Source organism: Mus caroli, unplaced genomic scaffold (assembly GCF_978045245.1).
Source record: "Mus caroli unplaced genomic scaffold, Mus_caroli_1 scaffold_12, whole genome shotgun sequence".
Lineage (NCBI taxonomy): Eukaryota > Metazoa > Chordata > Mammalia > Rodentia > Muridae > Mus > Mus caroli.
Window position 1 is genome coordinate 51700678 of NW_028227267.1, and position 23974 is coordinate 51724651.

At 51.2% G+C, this 23974-nt stretch overlaps 2 protein-coding genes across 2 annotated transcripts; one reads left to right on the plus strand and one right to left on the minus strand.

Annotated features, from left to right (window-relative positions):
- Positions 1–6555: 6555 nt before the first annotated feature.
- Rec8 (REC8 meiotic recombination protein) lies at positions 6556–13444 on the plus strand. Its single transcript, XM_021181492.2, has 20 exons — positions 6556–6635; positions 6838–6950; positions 7034–7102; positions 7190–7332; positions 7413–7488; positions 7814–7934; positions 9507–9591; positions 10289–10368; positions 10502–10637; positions 10720–10792; positions 10869–10960; positions 11240–11289; positions 11590–11724; positions 12002–12068; positions 12157–12323; positions 12451–12499; positions 12780–12843; positions 12945–13061; positions 13133–13239; positions 13340–13444. Exons 2-20 carry the CDS (start codon positions 6895–6897, stop codon positions 13423–13425), a joined length of 1773 nt encoding a protein of 590 aa, XP_021037151.1. The 5' UTR covers positions 6556–6635; positions 6838–6894; the 3' UTR covers positions 13426–13444.
- A 537-nt stretch (positions 13445–13981) lies between these two features.
- Ipo4 (importin 4) lies at positions 13982–23937 on the minus strand. The gene is made up of 30 exons (XM_085828662.1): positions 23794–23937; positions 23632–23713; positions 23399–23483; positions 23272–23313; positions 22543–22672; positions 22278–22457; positions 21940–22005; positions 21737–21838; positions 21566–21649; positions 21193–21357; positions 20534–20587; positions 20267–20376; positions 19672–19780; positions 19385–19514; positions 19067–19180; positions 18804–18917; positions 18492–18612; positions 18208–18319; positions 17979–18097; positions 17624–17701; positions 17487–17544; positions 17294–17402; positions 17020–17213; positions 16818–16865; positions 16332–16457; positions 16011–16219; positions 15761–15893; positions 15566–15670; positions 14396–14465; positions 13982–14283 (listed from the first exon to the last, which is right to left on the minus strand). Exons 1-30 carry the CDS (start codon positions 23860–23862, stop codon positions 14153–14155), a joined length of 3249 nt encoding a protein of 1082 aa, XP_085684788.1. The 5' UTR covers positions 23863–23937; the 3' UTR covers positions 13982–14152.
- Between the last annotated feature and the right edge of the window lie 37 nt (positions 23938–23974).

The window sequence follows — 23974 nt, forward strand, 5'->3', positions numbered from 1 at the left end:
TGAGGGGCTAGGCATGATGGTGTATACCTTTAATCCCAGCACTCAGGAGGCAGGGGCAGGAGGCAGATCTCTGAGTTCCAGACCAGCCTGAGGTACATTCAAAATAAGACTTCGTCTCAAAAATAAAATAAAATAAATTTTAAAAGTCATAGGTGGTAGTGGGGTAACTTAGTGAGTAAAGGCCTCTGCTAATCCTGGAGATTTGAGAGTTTGATTCCTGGAACTATATGGCAAGAGAGAATCAACACCCATAATTCATCCTCAGACTTCCATACATGCACCTTGGTCCATGTGCACCCCTGCAATACACACAAAATAAATAAAAGCATAAATGTGTGTGTGTGTGAGAGAGAGAGAGAGAAGGAGAGAGAGCTGATTCCTGTGAAAATACTAGCTGCATGTTGCAATAAGAACAGAAGCTAGGGGGCTGGTGAGATGGCTCAGTGGGTAAGAGCACCCGACTGCTCTTCCGAAGGTCCAGAGTTCCCACATGGTGGCTCACAACCATCTGTAACGAGATCTGGTGCCCTCTCCTGGAGTGTCTGAAGACAGCTACAGTGTACTTACATATAATAAATAAATAAGTCTAAAAAAAAAAAAAAGAACAGAAGCTAACATTAAAATGTCAGTCTGGGGCTGGAGAGGCAGCTCAATGGTTAAGAGCCCTGTCTGTTCTTCCAAAGGTCCTGAGTTCAATTCCCAGCAAACTCAGGGTTGCTCACAACCATCTATACTGGGATCTGATGTCCTCTTCTGCTATGCAGGTCCACATGCAGATAGAGCCCCCACACATAAAATAAATAAATGTAAAACAAAATTGTCAGCCTGGAGCACTGAGGATGACGAAGAGGGCCTGTAACTGGGTATGTGATAACTAAGCTACAGGCTCTGGGCCAGTGACAGCAGGACAGCTGCTCCTCCCCAAAGCCCTTGAGGACTATGTGTAAAGCACTTACACGGTTGATTCTATGGCAGCTAATTCTGACATCCAGGAAGATAAGATTTCATCTAACAAGCTAGGAGACCACCTTAGACCACTCCAAAGACAAGGAGCTAAGTATGTATGGTAACCAAGAAGGTTGGAGCTGTTATCTTTGTGGCTGTGATAGAGGTAACACCATGCCATGGCAAAGGTACAAGCTGATCCTGTAGGTGTGAGATCAGAGACACAAGGATGGAGGGTAGTAAGACTAGCCAAGTGACAAATGGCTGCAGCAGTCAAGGTCAGCAAGAAACCATGTACATACAGGTCAGGGACCAGGAGCAGGACTCCGACGACTCCTACCTGGGTGGGCAACCCAGTATCATCTCCCTGACTGGCCAAGCAGACATGCACAAGAGGATGTTTGTTATCCATTGGCCAACCCAGTGATGTCTATCCCAGAGAGCTAACCACTCTCAAGCGATTACCTCATCTTTTATCCAGTTTCTGTTTCAGCCCTATAAAAATTCCAGACAAGGAAATTCAGTGGCTTTTTCTTCCCTTAGAGCCCCTACCCACTCTTGGGAGTCTCTCGCTTTTCCTCAATTTCTTTCTTTTGTTTTGAATTTTACAATATGTATGGGAGTTTTTTGCCTGCGTGTGTCTGTGTACCACATGAGTGCTCGGGACCCGTGGAGTCGAGAGGACATCAGATCATTTAGAACTGGAATTACAGATAGTTGTGAGCTGCCACGTGGGTCCTCTAGAAGAGCAACGTGTGCTCTTAGCCTCCTATCCATCTCCATTTTTCTGTAACCTTAATAAAGCTTGCTTCTGCTTTGCATTCCCCCACAAGAGTCTGCCACGAGTATCTGACACCACAGGAGCTTGAGCCAAGAATAACTAAGCCAAGAAAGATCCTGTTGTTCTCGAAACACTTCACCAGTTCCACTCACTACGAGTACACTGAAGTCATCATGATCTCAAATCTCCTCTTTCTGGATCTTTTCCAATTGTCTGTTCTCATGCTTGCCTGCCTTCAGCCTGTTTTCAGGACAGTGAACAGAGACCCTCTTAACATTCCTGTGCTCATGTCACTCCTGTGTTCAAAGTCCACCTTGGCTCCCAACTCCCTCAAGATAACAGCCAAGATCCCGTGCTTGGCTCTAGGCTCCTTGACCCCACTAAACGTTGCTACCTCAGAATCTCATTTGTTTGTGCTTTTGCCTATAATACTGTTCTTTGTTGACTGGAGGCACATGCCTTTAATCCCAACACTGGAGACAGAGGCAGGTGAATCTCTGTGAGTTCAAGGCCAGCCTGATCTGCAAAGTGAATTCCAGGCTAGCCAGGGCTACATAGAGGAACATTGTCTCAAAAATCCAAATAATAATGATAATATAATCTTCCTGTAGGCAGTCACATGATCTGTCTTTTCTTTACAAAATCCCACCTCTTTAGAGTTCCCCTGAATATCCCACATTGTCACCCACATCTTCTCATGATCCTTCTCCTGTTCCCCACTGAACCTTATTTTTTTTCTTTTTAATTTCTATTATTTTTAATTTGTGTGTATGTGGGTGTATGTGTGTGCGCGTGTGTGTGTGGAGGGGTGTCTGTGTGCTGATATGAGCAAAGGTGTTAGGTTCCCCTTGAGCTGGAGTTCCAGGTGGCTGATGGCTATGACCTGCTCGATGTGGGGACTGAAAATCAAACCTGGAGTCTCTGGAAGAGTGAATGTGTTTTTTGTTGTTATTGGTTTTGTTTTTTTTTTTTTTAAAGACTTACTTATTTTATATATATATAAGTACACTGTCAGACACACCAGAAGAAGGCATCGGATCCCATTACAGATGGTTGTGAGCCACCATGTGGTTGCTGGGCATTGAACTCAGGACCTCTGGAAGAGCAGGCAGTGCTCTTAACCGCCGAGCCACCTCTCCACACACACTAAAGTTACAACTGTACAGTGTTGCCATTTCACTCACTTGTATTTTCTTATCTCTCCTCCCCACGCCCTGAGAAGAGGGAACAGGGTGTTCCTTGTATATCCCCATCGGCTTAGAGGCACATTGTAAGAGCTTGTTGAACTGAATGAAGGTTCAGTGGCTGAAAGTAACTCGCCGTGTGTAGAAACCAGTGTAGCCAAGCCCAGTAAGATAGGGCCTGGGAACATTAGAATTCAACACAGCAAAAGTCCGAGTCAGGCTTTCAGGAGCTGTGTGGTCCACAAGAGATAGTATGAGTTCTGCTTTGCCCCAGCTGTCAGGATGGGCTCGGGAGTCATGTGGTGGCCCATATAGTTGATCTCAGTGCTTGACAGAAGCAGGCAGATCTCTGTGAGTTTGAGGCCAGCCTGGTCTACAGAGCAAGTTCAAAGAAAGCCAGGGCTACACAGAGAAACTGTCTCAAAAATTTTAAAAAAAGAAAGAAAGAAAGAGAGAAAGAGAGAGAGAGAGAGAGAGAGAGAGGGAGGGAGGGAGGGAGGGAGGGAGGGGACTGGAGAGATGGCTCAGCAGCGGTTAGGAGCACCGACTGCTCTTCCAAAGGTCCTGAGTTCAAATCCCAGCAACCACATAGTGGCTCACAATCATCCATCTAACACCCTCTTCTGGAGTGTCTGAAGACAGCTACAGTGTACTTACGTATAATAAATAAATTAATTAAAGAAAGAAAGAAAGGAAGGAAGGAAGGAAGGAAGGAAGGAAGGAAGGAGATAAAAAAGAAAAAGAAAAAAAAAGCTAGGCCTTAGGCCAGGTTCCTCAATCCCTGTGGTGTTATGTTTCAGTGTATGTGTATGTATGCATGTATGTGTGTGTGTGTGTGTTTGTGCACGCCTGTGTATATTTTGTGTTCCACATTCATGCAAGATCCTGAGGAAGTCAGAAAAGAGCATCAGATTCCCAGCAGCTAGAGTTACAGATGGTGGTGCGAAGCCTCGGAGAAGGCAAACCTGGGTCCTCGGCAAAGGACCGGTGGGTGCTCCTGACAACCGCGCCGCCTCTCTGCCTGGGTTTTGGTTTTGTTTCCTTGAGACAGGGTCTCACTATGTAGCTCTGGCTGTCCTGGAACTAACCATGTAGACAAGGCTGGCCTTGAACTCACAGAGGTCTATTTGCCTCCTTACTGCTGGGATTAAAGAACATGTCACCACACCCTGCTTGCTGTGTTTGTTTGTTTGTTTTATTTTTTTGAGACAAGAGCTCAACTAGCCCAAGCTGAAATCGCTATCCAGCCCAGGCTGGCCCTGAACTCTGGCAGTCTTCCTGCCTCAGCCTCCCTCTCAGTGCTGGGGTTATATGTATGAGTCACTATACTCAGCCTCTCAATCACTTGTGGCCATAGCCATGTATGTTGTAAATATAAGGCAACTAAATGTGACAAATACTGTACTTAATTTAGCTGGAAGCCAGACGGACTGGGAAAAGTCCACCCTTCTCTACTCCGAGCTCCAGACTGAAGGGATAAATGTCAGATCAGTTACCACAGCACTAAGTCTTTTGTTTTGTTTTTGTTTTTTTGAGACAGGGTTTCTCTGTGTAGCCCTGGCTGTCCTGGAACTCACTCTGTAGACCAGAACCTTGAACTCAGAAATCCACCTGCCTCTGCCTCTGCCTCCCAAGTGCTGGGACTAAAGGCGTGCGCCACCACTGCCCGGCTAGAACTAAGTCTTAACATCAGAGCCTAAGTGAGGCGTGGTGGTGCATGCTTTTAGTCCAGGAACTCGAGGCAGAGGCAAGTAAATTGCTAAATTTGGGGCCAACCTGGTCTACAGAGCAAGTTTCAGGACATCCAGGGCTACACAGAGAAACCTGTCTCAAAAAAAAAAAAACAAGCAAATAAAAAAAACAAACAAGCAAATTTAAAAACAAACAAACAAAAAAAACAAGCAAAAAAAAAAAGAATGAAAGAAAGGAAAGAAGAAATTAAGAGAAAAGGAATATGTGCTTTCTTTGAATTCTTAGGTTTTTGAGCTAGACCTCAGGATAGCCCAGGCTACTGTGCAACCCTGAAGAGAAGGCTGTCCTTCAACTCCTGTCCTTCCTCCCAAGTACTGAGGCTACAGGGCTGCACACACCTTTATTTTTTGTTTTGTTCTTGGCTTTGTTTGCTTGGTTTTGAAACAGGGTCTCACTATACAGTTCTGGCTAGCCTGAAACTCACTGTGTAGACCATCATGGCCTCAGACTCACAGGATTCGTGGGACTCTGGCTTCAGAGTACTTGGATCAAAGGTTGTTTTTTGTTGTTGTTGTTGCTGTCGTTTCCCTTCCTTGCAGTACTGAGCTGAGCCCAGGGCCTTGTATGTGTGTACATATGTATATATGTGTATATGTGTATATGTATATATACACATATATGCCAGTCAGGCTTTCTACGACTGAGCTACATTTCCACATTTCCAGTCCAGTTTTTACTTTTTTTTTTTTTTTTTTTTTTTGAGACAGGATTTCACTATCTCTCCCTAACTGGTCTGTAGCCCAGGCCAGTCTCAAACTCCAAGATATCCTCCACCCGCTCATGAGACCCCCGCTTCCCCAAGAGACCACCAGGGCCCCCAATTCTGATGCAAGTACATGTGAGAGTCTTTATTCAAGCTCGAGCTTGGGCTACAAACCTTCCTGATGGAACAGGAAGGAGAGTGACCCCAGCTCTAGGTGAAGGGGTTTATAAAGGAAAAAAACCCTGCAAGCAGGGGTTTCTTAGCCCTGGCATTACATGAAAGGGTAAAGGAATGTTGGCCTCTCAATGCTGGGCGGGGGTGGGGTGGGGGGGGCATGTCGCTTCAAAGACAACAGGCAGTAGCTTTTCCCAAGTACAGCAGCTTAAAATAGAGTTTATTCTGCTACCTCAGTCCCTTCAAGAGGTGTGCACACCACTCCTGGCCTGTTTTGTTTTTTGCTTAGAGCTAGTGTTTAAATTGTCTAGGCTGGCTTTGAACCTGCCTCCCTTCCAAGTAGCAGCTGAGATTAGAGTTTGTAGTTACAGCTCCCTTGGCTGTTTTTCTTTCTTGTTGAATAAAAGGCCACCTCACACAGTTTCTTGCACTTAGCACAGCACAGACCCTTACTGGGCACAAAATCGGGTTGGTGAAATTTAGGAGTAAGGACAGGTCCTCTGCTCAGGCTAGGTACCTTCTCTTACATCTCTGTATCACAAACAGCACCAAAGACATCTGCCCTTCACATGACCTCGGCTCCTAAAAGATACTTTGTCAGTTGTTTGCCAGGGAAAAGACTGGATTTTCTCTCTGTTTATTGGTCAGCTTTGCACCTTGGAGAAGTTCTTGTTACTACCCGAGAACGAGAGCCCATTGGCCAGAACACCTCACAATGCCTTGGTAGCGCTCAGAATTCTCGTGATTGGCTGGCGACTATTCTCCAAGAGCCTATGGCCTGGAACTGAGTTTTGCTGCCTGGCTCCAGGAGTCTTTGAGTTCCTTCTGGCGCGGCTCCTCATTGGCTGTCGGTGGTACAAAGCCTTGGAGAGTGTGCACCTGGTCCCGCTGGAGGGCGACAGGATCTAGAGCAAGGTCCAGAAACTCGACGACGACGGTGGTGGTGGCGGTGGCGGTGGCTGTGGCAGCGGCGGCAGCAGAGTCGAAGAAGGCCTCTTGACCAGAAGAGGACTCAGTCTTCTTTGAAGATCTGTTCTGTGTCTCTGCCCGGGTTTCTCTTGGAGCTCCGCATCTCTGCCTGGACAGAATCCTGAAGGTACGTCTCATGTACATGCGCGTTGTGCAGACCTTTTTAGGGATGGCCAAAAGAGGGGTGCCTAGCTCCTGTGTCTCTGGTTATCTCCTAATTCAATTGTATAGTCGGTCATTTTACTAATTGGGCTTTTTGCATCCATATCTACCACACCCCCGTCCAAATTCCTACTCTTCAATGGTTCTGGAAATCTCGTATTCTCAAGAATTCGGATTGAGATCCAAACGGGATTGGTGCAGAGAGGGTGAACCCCGGAGCAAAGATGTTCTACTATCCTAATGTGCTTCAGCGCCACACAGGCTGCTTCGCCACCATCTGGTGAGCACAGGGCTGATGGCTATGCCAGGAGCCTGATAGTGGGATCTCCCCTTGACAAGCCTTTCCTGTCCCCACCCCTCCAGGCTGGCAGCAACCCGAGGCAGCCGTTTGGTGAAGCGTGAATACCTAAATGTGAATGTGGTAAAGACCTGGTAAGATCCAGAAAAGAGGGAGGAATCGCTGGTGTGGGGCTTCTGGTTTTTGAGTGTTGCATTGATCAGGTTTTCTTGTTCTCCCAGCGAGGAAATCCTCAATTATGTGCTGGTAAGAGTGCAACCTCCGGTGGCCGGGCTGCCCCGCCCCCGCTTCTCCCTCTATCTCTCCGCCCAGCTTCAGATTGGTGTGATAAGGGTCTACTTTCAACAGTGCCAGTACCTTGTGGGTAAGGCTAGAGACTCCAGAGGTGGGCTAGAGTTGAAGGAGCCATGACTAGGTTGATTATTTTACCGTTCTCACCCACAGAAGACATCCAGCATATCCTGGAGCACCTACATCGTGCCCAGCTGCGGATTCGCATTGATATGGAGGAGGCTGACCTGTGAGGCCCTGGGACTGAAGCCATCTATACCAAGCTGTTTGGCCTCATGCATTGTGTGTGTGTGTGTGTGTGTGAGAGAGAGAGAGAGAGAGAGAGAGAGTAAGAGAGAGAGTAGGGGTAGGGGAGCAGGAAGGGGGTAGGGAGAGAGGGCACTGTATGCATGTGGAGGTCAGAGAACAGCCAATAAAGTGGGCTCTCTTCCTTATGCTAGTTCAAATTCAGGGATGAAATTAGGGACTGTGGGGTTTGGTGGCATCACCTTTACCAGCCGAGCCATCCCACTCACCCTCAGTCTCTCTCCTTTACATCCCTTGTTCTCTCCCAGACCTAGCTTGCTTCTTCCCAACTGCCTGGCTATGATGGAGACGCTGGAAGATGCCCCAGAACCCTTTTTTGGGAAGATGTCTGTGGATCCTAGACTCCCCAGTCCTTTTGATATTCCTCAGGTAGGGTTCACTCCCTTAGGACCCCTCAGAAATCACGAGATAACAGCACAGGAGGAGGAGTTCGTTGGTGTTCCTGTCAGTCTGGGGCTGAGATTTAGGAATGGGACATTGCCATGGGTTTCCATAACGGACCGTGGAACAAGGGGGTTGCTGGGTGCAAGCAAGCAGAGCCCCAGATCCTGCTTACGTAGGGCCAACCTGATAGGATGGTGTCCTCACCGGAGGTGTTCTTCCCACCCCCCCACCCCCCGGTTCCCACCACCGAGACCCTACTCTCAGGCTTCACCTGGTTATGTTGGCTTTTCTTCCCTGTCTCCTCCCATCTCCCACAACTTAGATTACATTACTCCAGCCCCCATTTCCCATCTAAGCAGCTGGTCCTGAACGCAGACAGTAACGGCATCCGGGGATCCCTCGGTACCTGGGTTTAGGGGTTCTCATCCCTACTCTACCCTCTTCTCTAGACACCTTAGCGCCCAAACCCCAGCCCATTGTACATGTCCCAAAGGTGCCACATTTACTTTTTTTGCTTGTGACAGTGAGCATCCCAACAGTGTAAGAGTGGCCAGTCATTCTCTGCTAGTCAGGTTCTACTTGTCCTTCCAGACTTAGCTCAGATGCCACCCTTTCCATGAAATCATCCCACTTGAAGCCAAAAGTAAATGACGCTTGGAATCTGAACGCTTTGCTAAGGCTGCTTTTCATAGATCTATTAGAATTGTACACAAATTTGTCTCCACCACCAACTACCCATGACAACACAAATTGACAAGGCTAATTTGGGGGTGAGCTTAGGGCTGGGACAGGAGGGACACTAGGTGGTGGTGGCCTCTGACATACTGTTGTCAAATGGCACAAACATCTGTGGGCTGGAGGGGTAGCTCACTGGTAGAGTATTTGCTTAACATGTACAAGGCCCTAGATTTGATTCCCCAAACACACTCACACACACAGACACACTACACACATACACACTCACACTGGATGTGGTGATGTAAGCTAAAATAAGAATTCAAGAGTCTCAAGGAGGGCTGGAGAGATGGCTCAGTGGTTAAGAATGCTGGTGGCTCTTCCAGAGATCCTGAGTTCAATTCCCAGCAATCACATGGTGACTTACATGCAGATAGAACACTCGTATATATAAAATCAATAGATAAATCTTTTTTTAAAAGTCTCATGGAAGAGAGCTGTCAAGTGTAAGCAGGAAAGGACTGGAGCTATGGCTCAGTGGTTATAAGTGTGTCCAGCTCTTGCATAGGACAGGACTTCACTACCAGCCTTCAGCCACCTATAACTCCAGCTCTGGGGATACAACATCTATTGCCCTCTTCTGACCTCCAAAGGTGCATACAAACATACATAAAATATTTTAAAACAATTTTTAGGCCAACCTGGGCTACACAATAAGACCTGTCTCAAAAACAAATAAATAGATGAAGAAAGCTAAAATTCCAAGATAAAAAAATAGAGATACTGCCAGCTATAGGTGTCCAGTGTGCACTGAGTGTGTGAAGAGAGGACACAGAGGACTGAAGATGAGACCCATCTTTTGTTCCCAATTTCTTCCCAAAGATTCGACACCTTTTAGAGGCTGCAACCCCGGAAAAAGCTCGTAAGGAGACCCTTCCTGAAGCCACGCCAGACTCCAGGAAGCCTGGTTAGCAGAGAGAACCTTGCTGTAAAAGGGCGCAGAATCCCCAAGGGCTGAAAAAATACCACTTTAAAAAAAAAAAAGCCAGGCCCAGTTGGCCCCAGTGATGCACACCTGTAATCCCATTTCCTTGAGAAGCTGAGATGGGAAAACTGCAAGTACAATACATGTGTGTCTTAAATACTGAGTTCAAAGCCAGCTAGGACTGGTTAAGGAGATCATTTTGGCATTTACTTTAAAAAACGGGGGGAGGGGGTGCTGGAGAGATGGCTCAGTGGTTAAGAGCACTGACTGCTCTTCCAAAGGTCCTGAGTTCAAATCCCAGCAACTACATGGTGGCTCACAACCACCCATAGTGAGATCTGATGCCCCCTTCTGGTACCTCTGAAGTCAGTTACAATGTACTTAAGATATAATAATAAATAAATCTTAGCTGGGCAGTGGTGGCACACACCTTTGATCCCAGCACTTGGGAGGCAGAGGCAGGCTTATCGGAGTTTGAGGCCAGCCTGGTCTACAGAATGAGTTCCAAGATAGCCAGGGTTATACAGTGAGACCCTGTCTCAAAAACAAACAAAAAAGAAAAGCACTTGGGATATTTGCTCGTAACTTGCCTGGGTCTGGCTCTTAGGCTCCAAAGTCCATGTTTTTGCCCCAACAACTTAGAAGCAGTAGACCCGGTATGACTTTCCTACCCTTCCAGACAGGACCTTGGCCACCGTGCAGTCCCCTGAGGTCATCACCTTACAGGAGGCAGAGCCCATCCGCATGCTGCAGATTGAGGTGAGTTCCCCCATCCAGTCTCACTGCATCCCTGTGCTTCTGCCCGCCTTTCCATGTCCCCACTCTGTCCCCATAGACCCAGGGGCCTTCCTCAGGCTCAGACTCCAAAAATCCACTCTTCCCCTCTCCGTAGGGAGAGCAGGATCTCCCAGAGATCAGTCGAGGAGACTTAGAACTGCTGATCGCAGAGAAAGATGACGCCATCTTGCTAGAAGAACGTCAGAGAGGCAGGCTTCTCCGACAGCGGAGAGCTTCACTACCACTGGATGGTCAGATTCCTGTACAGCCAACCTGGGAATGGACAGTGTCCTGTCCTCCTCTCTCCTAACTGTTCTGATCTTCTCTCTGCAGAATCCAGGGAAGAACCCCGGGCCCTGGAAGGTGCTGGTTTGGTCTCCCCACTCTCACCTCCAGCTCCTGCGCAGTAAGAGCAGGAATCCCTGTACCAGGCAAGGGGTCACTGCTGGGAAGGGTTTCCTTATCTGCCTGTTTCCCCTCAGGGTTGAAGGGATACAAGAAGCACTACCAGGCCAGGTCTTCCCTCCTGAGGTACAGAAGATGACAGGCTGGGAGCCTGGGGCCCTACTCACTGGTAAGTGTCCATCACTGGGTCCTTTAAGAGCACTTGCACAGTAGGAGAGACAAAAGCCTGTACCCTCCACCTTCTGAGGGAGACACTGGGTGGCTTCTTGTACTGGTAGCTGTAAGAGTGAAGACTAGTCTACTGTGGAGCTTGTGTCTGTAGCCCAATCACTTGCAGAAGCTGGGGTTGAGGCAGGATAGCCATAAACTCGAAGCCAGCTTAGGCTATAGGGCCAAACCTTGTCTTTAAAAAAAAAAAAAGTGAGAGGGCTTATGGGTATTGTTGCAGAGGTGACCCCACCTCAGGAGCTGCGGCTGCCTGCCCCACCCAGCACAGAGGTGAGTAGGTCCTTCTCCACGCTGTCTTTTTACTTTCCCTGACGACATCCTTGTCCCTAAGCCCAGGCCCATTACTAGTGTACAGTGAGGATTTTGCTTCTATCAATAAAAGATACCCCTTTCCATACCTCACGGTGTGGCCTGGCCTCACTTCCCAATCGGTGTAAGCTGGAGTAAGGACCTTACCCAGGCTTCTTCCCCAGACAACTGAGAAGGGGCAGTGTGGGCTACTGGGAAAGGATGTCTACTGGGAAAGGGGAGAATAGCCTGACTTTTGCCTCCCCTCCAACTCTCCTGAAGAGGCTCCCGTCTCTTCAGAGGCCACTTCCCCGCCGACACCGGCGGCGCCAGTTATTATTCTGGGACAAGGAGACCCAGATCTCTCGGGAGAAGTTTGAGGAACAACTGCAGACTGGGGCTCACTGCTGGGAGTATGTGAGTACAGCCCAGGCCACCCTAGGGAATAGAGGGATGCAGGTCTGGCTGGACTTCTGAACTAAGAATGATGGGAACCTGACAAAAAGGCCCTATTTCCTAGATGTGAGGGTGAGGGACTGCTTATACAGACACCAGGCTAGCAGCTGGTTTAGCCTCAAGCACTATACTGAGCCTGAACACAGGGGCAGGGGCCCTGGGAACTAAGGATAGCAAAGGAGGGGCAGGAAGAAGGGGCTTGCTCATAAAAGGGCCAATGGCTTCCACCGTCTTGCAGCCAGCGGCCCAGCCCCCCAAGAGGATGCTCACACGCCCAGCGGAGCTCTTCAGAACCCCAACTCTTTGTAAGAATGGTGAAAACTGGAGCAGGTGGGAGCTGCAGAACCTGGGGACTTCAGTTTTATGATTGAAACCCATTTCCTCTGTTGTCAGCTGGCTGGCTACCCCCAGAACTACTAGGTTTATGGACACACTGTGCCCAGGTCCCCCAAAGAATGCTCAGACAAAGGCCACAGCTGGAGACTGAAGAGATGGTGGAGGAAGAGAGAGCAGCAGATGAGGAAGAAAGGAGAAAGACTGAAGCTCTGAGCGAGATCGAGGTAATGTCTCCACTGTGTCCCCTACCGCCCCCCAGCCCTGGCGAGCTCCGACTTCCTCCTCATGCACACCACGCTGAGATCCCGACGCTTGGTGCTTGGGCCTCAGCTCTTGCTCTCCCGCCTGCAGGTTCTGAGGGAGGCCCAGGAGCCCAGTGGTCCCCTCATGCTGTCTTCAGGTAAGCACTTGGACAGGAGGGGAGAATGGAGACAGTCCTAACCAGTCTCAGGCAGCTAGCGCCCCAGCTTCTGAGGCCATGTCTGACAGCGAGGGAGCATGCAGAACATGAAAGCATAGATTTGATTTTCCAGCACTCCCGCTTTGTACACGTCTAAACTAGGCTCCAGATCATGAGGGAGGCAAATGCCTCACCACTGAACTATACCCCTAGTCTGGCTACAAGGCCCCTCAATTCCTCAGAGTCAAGCAGGCTCCCTCAGTGCTCTTTCCCTCAACAGAGCTCTCCCTAGAAGCAGCAGAAGATGAAAAGTCTCGTACTAGCCTCATCCCCCCAGAATGGTGGTAAGCATCCTGGTGGCGCAAGCGCACAGCCTAGTGGTCCTAGTGGCCTTTGTCACTGTCATGACTACCTGCCCCCCTCCCTGATTCCTTTGGTTTCCTAGGGCCTGGTCTGAGGAGGGGCAGCCCGAGCCCCCTGCACTGCCCATGCTGCCTGAACTTCCTGAAGTGCCCATGGAGATGCCCCCAAGGCCTGAACTCTCTTCAGAGGCTGTGCTTAGGTATCTGAGAGGCTTCTCTCTAGGGGTGGGACCAGGCTGTTATCCCAGCTGACAACCCTCCATTCCTGCAGGGCAGTAACACTGAAACTACAGGCCAACAGGGAGCTTGACTTCAGCAGCCTGGTGCCCCCTCTCAGCCCCCGAAAGTTGGCTTCTCGGGTCTTCTATCTGCTCTTGGGTGAGTGGGTACAAGAAATCAGGGGCAGGCAGGTAGGCAGACCAGCGGCTACTACAGCACACTCTAGATACTGAGGTGAGCTGCCTTCTTTTCTGACCAGTGCTGTCCACACAGAAGATCCTTCTTGTGGAACAACAGAAGCCATATGGGCCCCTCCTGATTCGTCCTGGACCCAAATTTCCCTGAGCAAGTTCATTAAACCATATCCTGCCTCACTGGACTTTGCCTTTTTTTTTTTTTTTTTTAATTTTAAATTATGTGTGTGTGCCAGCCAGATGTGCAAGGGAATGAGGGAATTAAACCTCTGGAGCTCAAGGCTGTCTGAGCCGTCCAGTGGGGGTGGAGTGCACCCTGACTTATGCAGGGACAGTATGTCCTCAGTGCAGTGCCACCCCAGCCCCTTCCTTCCCGGTCTCAGTTCTGAACACATACCTCTAGCCTTTGTGCAGAGAGCAAGTGTCCAAGCAGAAGACAGGCCACCTGTCTTATAGTATGATGTCACAGCTCTGCTTTCTTATAGTATGATGTCACAGCTCTGCTTTCTTATAGTATGATGCCACAGCTCTGCTTCCTTATAGTATGATGTCACAGCTCTGCTTTATTATAGTATGATGTCACAGCTCTGCTTTCTTATAGTATGATGTCACAGCTCTGCTTTCTTATAGTATGATGCCACAGCTCTGCTTCCTTATAGTATGATGTCACAGCTCTGCTTTATTATAGTATGATGTCACAGCTCTGCTTTATTATAGTATGATGTCACAGCTCTGCTTTATTATAGTATGATGTCCAGGCCCAGAGACACCCCTGTTAAAACAGCATGGTTGACTTCAATGGATAGAGTCTTTGGTAAGGTGAACTGGACCAGGGCTGACCTCGGTCTTCGGACCCCTGGCCCCTGTGGCCTATAGTCTTAAGCGAGGCCCATCATGGCCTGAAGTTCCTGAGCTTTATCATTTGGCAGAGAGCCCAGGGCTGTGTGGAAGCTGTCGGTGTGCTGCTTGGCCAGGAACGTCAGGAGCAGCAGCAGGGCCGCCTTGGTGTCTGGGTAGAATAGAGAGAGGCCTGATGAAGGACCTGGTTCCTCTGCCCATAGTGTCTCAGGCTCACTGAGCCCTGCCTGTCCCCACTCTCCCTTGCCCTCTGTCGGCCTCACCTGGAGGGATCCGGTTGTCCGGCAGGATCAGGCTGCAGATGCGCAGGAGTTCTGAAGCCACATCTACAACCTATGGAATAGGACTGGTCAACCGAGGCAGCGAGGCAGTGCAGCAGGGCTTAGAGCAGGCCGTTGAAACCAAGGACAGAAGCCTGTAAGCTTGTCTGAACTGACACCCAACATAACCGAATAAAGAAACATGGTAACAACCTCCTTTTAGAGGTTAAGATGTGTAACCAAAGATGTGAGCTTCAAGAGCATTTAATCCCAGCACTTGGGAGGCAGAGGCAGGTAGATTTCTGAGTTCAAGGCCAGCCTAATCTACAGAGTGAGTTCCAGGACAGCCAGGATTATACAGAGAAACCCTGTCTCGAAAAACAACAACAACAACAACAAAAAACAAAAAACAAACAAACAATCCAAATACTTCCCCAACACACACTAAAAACCTAAGACAAAAGGTAACACAGAACCGCAGGGCACAGGTCCCAACCGAGGCAGCTGGAGTGTGCCAGATGGAATCTATGGTGGGTGGTGAGCAGCGTCCAGGGCTCCCTAGGGAATGCTTTTCCTACCCCTGACCTAGGAAAGCAGCCTAAGAAAGTTGTGACTGATGGCTTGGCCTGAGAGAAGAACCAGAGAAGCTCCGGGGAAACAGTCATCAGACTTTATGCCAACTCTGTGGACAAAAAGGAAAAACAGAAGCCAAGGCTGTAGCTCAGCTGGTAGGAGTGCTTGCCTGGCAGGCATGAAGACTGGGTGTGATCCTCAGCACTGCTAAAATTATAAACAAATGCGTGCCAGTGACCCCAGCTCTCGGGAGGCAGAGGGAGGGGATGGGAGGACTGAGGGCTCAGGGCCACCCTCAGCTCTGTAAGAAGCTGGGCCAGTCAGCGATGCAGAAGACCCTGTCTCAGGAAGAAGGCAAAATGAAAACAAGAGTAGAAGAATGTCAGCTGGGCAGTGGTGGTGCATGCCTTTAATTCCCAGCACTGGGGAGGCAGAAACAGGCAGATCTCTGTGAATTTGAGGCCAACCTGGCCTGTAGAGTGAATGCCAGAAATTAACCTGAAATTCACCATGTACCAGTTACCAGTAACATCTCCTCTGCCTGTGCCTTAGCCTGGAGCCTAACACTCCCTTGGCTCTTAGCTCCAGCAATAGGGTTACCTGCTCAGGATTGTTCTGGTGCAGGAAGCTGAAGAGGTGACCTATAGTGAGCCACTCTTCCATGTCTTCCTTCAGGGGCAGGGCACGTAGCAGGGTAGCCAGCACCTGGATACACAGAAGTCTCAGGCCCACATGTCCTGTCCCTTTTCCCATCCTTGGCCTCCCTCCACCCCGACCTGATGCCTTGTCCTTTACCTGGGGCTCCGTTTTTCCTGCTGGACTGGCCATCAGTACACGGGCAAGAGCCCCGCAGATGTTATCACGGACTCGATCATGTCGCTCCCTTGCCAGCAGGGGCAAAAGGAGGCCCAGTAGCTTAGGGAAGTGGCTGGTCCACAGTTAAGGAATGCATACACACACTGGTAGACTTCACCCTGCAGCAGCACCTCACCAAATCTCTGGGCTCACTTCCAACCCCATTTTCCCTCCTGCAGGCATAGGATACTCCTGAGCAGGGCAGCCGCCATGCTCTGCCAGTACGCCCAGCCCAAAGATGGCATTGCTTCGCACCTCGGGGTCTGCTTCCCGGGCATTGTTTAACAGCACAGGGAACAGCCGAGACACAAACTGGGCTGAGGCGGTCCCTAGACCCTGAATGGACTCTGCCAGGGTTCCCACGGCAAAGGACTTCTCTGCCACTGTACAGCTCTGTTTCTATAGGGAGGGTAAAAGAGTGCACATCAGCACAGTGGCAGAGCTGGAAGGGTGCAGGCACGGCATGTATACATAGGCGGACTCCGACGTCAGGCTGGACGACAGCACTCACCGTCTTACACAGCAACAATGGCAAGAACGTGGCAAAGAAGGGAGCGAAGGCATGTCCTCCAGCTGTGGCTGCCAGGACGGGGATGGCCTCTCCAGCATGCTCTAGTAACATGGCGTCATACTCTGCCTGTGGAGCCAGGAAAGGGACTTGAGGCACTGGGCCAGCTCAGGGATCACACACCTCCCCACCCCACTATGCCACTGGCTGCAGACGCTTCGGGGACTGCCGGCCGGCCCTGACTTCACACGCAGGCTGAGCTGCCAATACCAGGTTGGCTTTTTTATAGCCCTCGTTTATCACTCCCAACCCTGCCCAGCCTCAGTGCCTGCCTGGCCTTTGAGCTCCTCACTGCCCTTCTCGGATGGAGGTGGCACTCTGGAAAGCACCAGCTTCTCTTAGCAGCCCTAGCTCCCACAGGCTGAGCTCAATGCATGAACCGCCCACTGCTGGCCCTCGGTCTAGGCCACTCTAATCTGTAGCTCTCACCTGGTCATCATCTTCATCATCATCCTCCTCGGCGTCCTGACAGGCTGTCTGTGGAAGACGGATTCAGCTGAGCTTGGGGTCCCCTACCTGCTCCTTTCCACAGTAGGGGTGAGACGGGCAGAGGACCTAGAGCCTCCAACAGTCCAGTCTCCTGGGGCCCGACACCACTTCCCACGGCTGCCATTCCCTCCCCGCTGCACACCTTTTTCTGCAGCACAGCCTTGAGCACGTTGCAGAGCTCACTGAGCCGCCCAGGAGGCTGCAGTGCAAGGCTGCCGCAGGTGCGCAGCACCCCCGTCAGGGACTCCAGCACGGCCATCACCACTGGGCGCTCCCTTTCTACTTTCACGGCCTGCATGTAAGCTGGCATCACTCGAGCCAGGGAGGTCTGCAGAACTGGAGACACAATTGGTGGGAGCCTTGGTCAGGCCCGGCTACTCCCCAGGGCTCCCAGCCTGCTAGTGTCTCCTCCTCACCGGGACTGTTGCTGGGATCTGAGGAGTTTCTCTGAGAGGCCTTATGCAGTGCACAGCAGAACTGTCCCAGCGCTTCGTAAGCTGACTTCCGCACATTCATATGAGGGCACTGGAACCAAGAGGGCAGGTGTATGCCTGGCATGGGCAAGGTGAAGCTGACCCTAACTGGAGCGTGGGGATGCCTCTAACTTACCTCCAGCAGTTTGTATACTTCATCGAAGGTGGCATCCATGAATGGGAGAAAGGCCACACTATGGAGAGACACACAGCAGTGAGGAGAGGGATGCTGGGTGTTGTGGTACCCAGCACTGTGGAAGGGCTGCTGCTCACCAGGTGTTCATGGAGATCTCCCCCAGGGCGGTGCAGGTGTCTTCTTTCTCATCAAAGAAGGCATTCTCCACACTATACCTAAGGAAGGATGGGGAGGCAGTGACGCCTGCCAGCAGGGGGCAGACCTAACACTGGGGGCTAAGACCACCCTCAAAGACTACTTATTTGTTGTTTGGTTGGTTTTTGTTTTTTTCTAGATAGGATTTCTCTGTGTACAGAACTCACTCTGTAGATCAGGCTGGCCTTGAACTCAGAGATCCTGCTGCCTCTGCCTCCTGAGTGCTAGAATTAAAGGTGTGCACCACCCCCTCTGGCTCAAAACCTACACTCTTAAGTAGAAGAGCACCCCTCCTACCCCGAGATCTCAGAGTCATCCCCCTCCTCTTCCATATCTTCATCCATGAGTTCCTCCTCCTCTTCTGCTTCGCTGTCATCATCAAACAGCAGGAAAGAGCTGATCCCATCATACTGTGGCTAGATAAAGCAAGCAGATCGGGGACTTTGCCTCAGGTGGGACCAGGAGATAAATCCCTCCACAGGGCTAGCCTGGCCTAACTGACCCAGCACACCCACCCTCTGCTCACCACAATGCCTTCAGTGGAGCGCAGCGACAGCAGCATGAGTGTGGTAATCTGAGGCAGGTAGGGTCCCAAGCCCTCTCCCATTAACCCTGATAAGGCTGCAAACAGGCTGTACCTGATAAAGGTAGAGAGAATCGGTATGGTACTACCTGCTATAGACAGACAGACAGACAAAACGGGGGGGAGGGGGGTTATCCAGGAAGCCTGGCGGATTGGTGTCTGGGAAGGGGACTGTCAATCTAGTGAGTAGGCAGGAGAGAGGCGGGGCAGGCTGAAAGGTCACTCACGTGCAGCGCCTCACGTCAGGGTCATCTATATGGATGCATAACCCTAGCCCAAGCTGACAGCATTCCTCAGCCAGGGGCTTCATGGACTCTCCCAGGGCTCGTGCTAGCACTCCCAGGGTCTCTGTGGGAGCAAGAGCTCCGTCAACACTGATGCGTGGACAGAGAACAGAAAACCAAGGGTGGCGAGTGGAAGGCGCTCAGGAGTATTCTACCCTACTCTCTGGCAAAACATGGAGAGCACTTGCTCATCAAAGGAAGACACCCAAGTGCCTTGGGAGAGATCAGGTCAGCACCAGGTGACACCGGCCTTACCCAGGCTCTGGATCTGCACAAGATGAAAGTCTTCGTGGCCTGTCAACAAGAACTCCCGGAGAAGCTCCATGATGGTAGGGAAGTAGGGTAGCAGGGAATCCTGGGCCGCTGTGGCTGCAGGACCGGACAGAACACAGTCAGAGGCAGCAAGGCCCGGGGTCTGCCTGACACAAGACTCTGGGTGGAGCCGGCAGGGCCTGGGGTCTTCCTGACACAGACTCTGGGCGAAGCCACACTTTTGGCTCCTTGGTCCTCTGGCTCACCAATGGCCCCTATGGCGCTCACAGCTAGCTCCTTGGTCCGGGCTTTGCTGGGGTTCTTCAATGGCTGCAGCATACATTCCATAAGCTCCGGAAGGTAGGGCTGCACTTTGGGCCCTGTGGGAACGTTTTTTTTACTAAGCAACTCAGGTATCTTAAGCTTTTGCAAAATTGACCTCCTTTAGCCCGACAGCCCGTGCGACCATCCCACCCCTCATTCCCAGCAGGCAGCGAGCAACTCAGGAAGATGCACCGTGTGCCTCCTTTAGTCAGTGTGCTGCTCCCCTCCTCCCCCGTTTTCTCGACAGCCATCATCACTACCTAGGTTCTCCACAAAATTCTCCAGAGCATAGCAGGCCTTGGCCAGGTGGTGCGTGTTTCCCATGGGCACCGACTTCAGGTAGGTAAGAAGCAGAGGCATCACCTCCTCAGAGTAGCTGCTGATATGGGGCTGGGGAAGAAGCAGGCAGGACCCTGGTCAGGCTACCTACAGAGCACCCCTGCCAACGGCAGCAACAGCATCCGAAGAGAGGAGAGTTTAAGGGACAAGGGTCCCCAGCCTTGGGGGTGGAGGAGAGTGGTAGTCATCTGCATTTAGCTTTGCTGACCTGTAAGTTCTCTGAAAACTGGCCCAGGGCGAACAGAGCAGCATTTCGAACAATCTGTGAGGGGTCATCCAGGCCCTTGCACACAATCTGTAGCAGTGGGTACAGCAGTCTGAATGGGGCAGGACAGAAGAACAAAGTCTGAGGGACAGGACAGAGGAAGCCTAGTCTCAGCCCCATGGTGGTGGCGCACTTTTAATCCCAGCACTTGGGAAGCAGAGGAAGGCAGATCTCCAAGTTTGAGGCCAGCCTGATCTACACAGTGAATTTCAGGACAGTCAGGGCTCCCTGAAGAAGCCTGTCTCAAAAAACTATTAAAAAACAAACAAACAAACAAACAAACAAACAAAACAAAGGCTGGCCTAGGTATGATGATGCACATCTTTAATCCCAGCACTGGGAGGCAGATATAGGCAGTTCTTTATGAATTCCAGGCCTGTCAAGGATACACAGTGAGTCCCTGTCTCAAGCAAGCAAGCAAACAAATAACCAATAAAACCAGTTACACTGAAACTGGGGTAGCAGGACTGCCAGAGGATGTACATCCACCCTCTCCATGTGACTCTGCTCACCCTGGGACAGGAACGGAATATAATACCTCTGCCTGATGTGGTCGCCAGCACCATCAGACAGCACAGCCAACACCAGGAACCCTGCTTTGCGTTGGTATGGGTCCTCGCTCCGCAAGGCTTCTTCCAGCATGGGCATCTAGAGGAGAACATGGCACATTCTTGAGAGCCCAGCACGAGTCTGCCTGCTACTTTCTCAACAGGCTCATCATAACGATCTATACCCAAATACCCTTGGCTTTCTTTAAGGGACGATACCTACCTAGGGCCAGTAAGAGCAAGAGAGTCACACTTACCACATGGGGACAGAGCTTCTCAGGGGGAAGATGTAGTGCCAGCATGTCCACAACCTGAGGAGAGCCAGGTAGACTGTGACTCCATCTCTAATCTCCACTTCTTATTTAACACCCAGCCTCAGGATCCACCTGTGATGGCTGCTTCTATGTTTGTGGAGACAGGATGGCTCGGACTGCCCAAAGCTTACAGTTCTACCTCAGCCTCCCAAGGGCTGGGGACTGAGCATACAGGTGTCCACCAGGTCAGCTGGGTGCGATGGCTGATTTTAATAATCCACTTGACTGAACTGGGAAGTGCTTAGGAGACTGTGATGATATTTTCAGAGCCAATTAGATCAGGAGGGCTCTGACCTCAAGATGAGTTAATCTCTTAATCTAATGCCAGTCACTAGGAAGAGCCAAAGGTAGAAGAAGGCAGAGCTTAGTTGGGGCCACATCCTATGGGAGCTATCTTGCCCTGTCTCCTTGTCTATTCCTTCTCTGCCTCCTGTTCCTAACGTGAATGGTTCTGGTTTGCCGAGGCCTGAACCACTCTGTTTGGCTATTCCTTTCCCACCACAGGAAATGGAAATCTCCAAAGCCATGAAAATACTTCCTCCCCTTAAAGTGTCTGTTTCTCTGAGTATTGGGTGACAGTGACGAGAAGGCCAATACATCACCTGTACAGCAAAGTGCTTCGGAGTCTCCCCCATCAGCCCGATCTCCAAGTCATCATCATCCGAATCTTGATCTTCAGGATCCAGTTGGCCCATGGGTGGCTCAGCAGCCATGAGGGGGAAAAGGGCATGCAGCAAGGGAGGCACAAGGCGGTTCTTTAGCAAGGCCTAAGAGGGGAGGGTAAGCCTTGAGCATCTTCCTAGAACAGGCTCATGGGAAAATCCCAGCCTCCCAACCACAAGGAGCCCAGCCAGAGACTCCCAGTCTCCTAGGCAGGGAGAGAAGGCTAGGCCAGGGCTCAAGCAGGACTAAGCCGACAAATACAACTAATGGCGGAGAAAGCGGGATAGGGTAACTTCCCCAGAGGGAACTTACCTTACTTTTGACTTTGACCAAGAAAGTGAGGCAGCAGAGAACACGTACTCGGAGTGGTTCACCAAGGGCCACATTCTTAGCCACCTATACAGACACCGATGAGAATCAGAAACAAGCAAGAAAACTTAACAGCAGACCAGCAAGCAGGAGCAGCACCCACCCCGGGCTCACCTCCAGGCAAAACGTGAGGACCTCAGAGAGGTGGGGGTTGATGATGGGCAACTCTGTCTCCAGCATTTCATCCAGGGCCTCCAGGGCCTCACAGGCCTTTACCTGTAGACAGGTAAGTCACAGGGTACTCGCTCCTCTAGGGGACCATGGTGCTTGTGCCTCCATTTTCCTTCCAAAAAGAGATTCCTCCCGTCTGTCCTTACCTCATCTAAGGGGATCAGAGTCCTCAGTGCCGTAACGACTTTAGGCACCAACATCCGTGCAAGAGACTAGAAGACACAGGGGTGGGCGTAATCACATAAAGTGCAGGCAGTCTCATCCCAGAAGCCAGAAGCTGGAGGCTTCCTCAAAGCACCAGCCCAGCTAGCCTGAGCCAGCCAGGCCCAGCTAACACACTATGCCCTCAACCCTTAGGAAGAATGGGAGGCAGAATAAAACTCGAAAGCAGCTTGGGCCAAGACTTCTGAAAGCGAGGGCACGAAACCGAGAGATACAGGCAGCGACAGCGACGGGAATGACGATGTGACAGCCAGTGTCTTACCACATCATCTGGCCTGACGTAGCGGGCAATGGCGGTCAGAGTGCGCAGGGAGTAGAAGAGCACTCCGGGAAAGCTGACATCACTGAGTGTCTCATTCAGAAGCTGAAGCAGCTCGTGCTGGTGGGCATGGAATGCCTCGGGCTGGGAAGACACCACCACACTCAGCAGCAGAAGTCCCACCTGTGCAGGAGCAGGGGAGAAGAGAAGGTCTCGTGGTCTATCCAGCCTCCGTCCCTCCTTCCTGCCAACAGGGCAGCGCCAGTACCTCTTTCTCGGGGCTATGGGAACTGTGAGTGCTGTGCTGAAGAAGGTTCATGAACTGAGGCCATCCTTGTAGGCCTTCCTTTCGAAAAATGGTGGCCGAGAGCTGGGCCAAGCTGACACTCACAGAATGCCTGCAAAGAGGAGATCCATTCATCCAGAAACACCTTTCACCGCCCTTCCCTTGCAAACAATGCCCCAGGCCCAAGGAGTGGCCAGAAAGAGAATGCGGGTATGTGCACGGTCTTTCCTAAGGCAGACCCCATAAGACCTCCGATAGCTGGGGGTGAGGAAAGGAGGGGGGCGCTGTGATCTGGCTCGGTCAGCACCACTGGACAGGCTGAATTCAGTCTTGTTTTCCCTATCTGGGTTTAGCTGATCATTTTCATCCATTCTCAAAAACTTTAGTTTTAGCTGGGCAGTGGTGGCGCACGCCTTTAATCCCAGCACTTGGGAGGGGGAGGCTGGTGTGGTGGATTTCTGAGTTCAAGGCCAACCTGGTCTATACAGAGTGAGCTCCAGGACTGCCAGGGCTACACAGAGAAACCCTGTCTTGAAAAACCAAAAAATTAAAAAATGAAAAATAAATCACAAAAAAACTTTAGTTTTCACATGTTCCACCTTCTAGGCCTGAATAAGTCCTAGTCTGGGGCTGAAAAAAAAGGTAGAAGTCCAGAGATTATCTCAGCCCCCGATCAGTTAGGACCCCCGAGAGAGGGTGCTCCATACTTACACTGTCTCTTTCTGCAGTGCTGTCAGGACCAGGGACTTGAGGCTGGAAGACAGGTGGCAAAGGCTTGGTACTCGGCCTGTCAAAAAGTAGACTAGGCCCGGCCCCTCCCATCCTAAATCTAGCCCACCTCTCCCTCTGCTCGGGTGCCAAGCGTCGCCAGCGATTGTTCAGCCTTCTGCGGGTCAGGACCGCTGCAAACTGGCGGATCTGGGGTGAGAAGAGGTAGCCAGCCAAATGAGAATCACAGGCACCAAGAAGATGAACAGATTAGGACCGCAGGGGGCGGAGGCTGGAGCGGGACCAGGGACACATTGAGAAATTTCAGAATTTCGGCAAGGAGGGGCAGGTGACTCGCCTGAGAGTCTGTCGCTGATGCCAGCAGATCGCAGAGTGCGGGCAAGGCAGCAGGGTCCCGAAGGATGGTCTGGAGCTGCTCCGTAGCCTGATGGAAGGTTGGGAGGTCAAGACTGGGCCTTTCCCACAGCCTCCCCATCCCCGTAGCCCGGTCAGGCCTGCCCATACCCGGCGGATGCGCTCCGTGTCCGGCAGCAGCAGCTCCTTCAGGATCTGTTCCAAACCCGCAGGCTCCATGGCAGCTGCCGAGCCGCCGCCGCCGCCGCCGCCGCCGCCGCCGCCGCTACAGGGCCGGGTGGGGAGGGGGGAGGATCGGCACGTGGAGACTCGGACAGCAACTTCCGGCGGA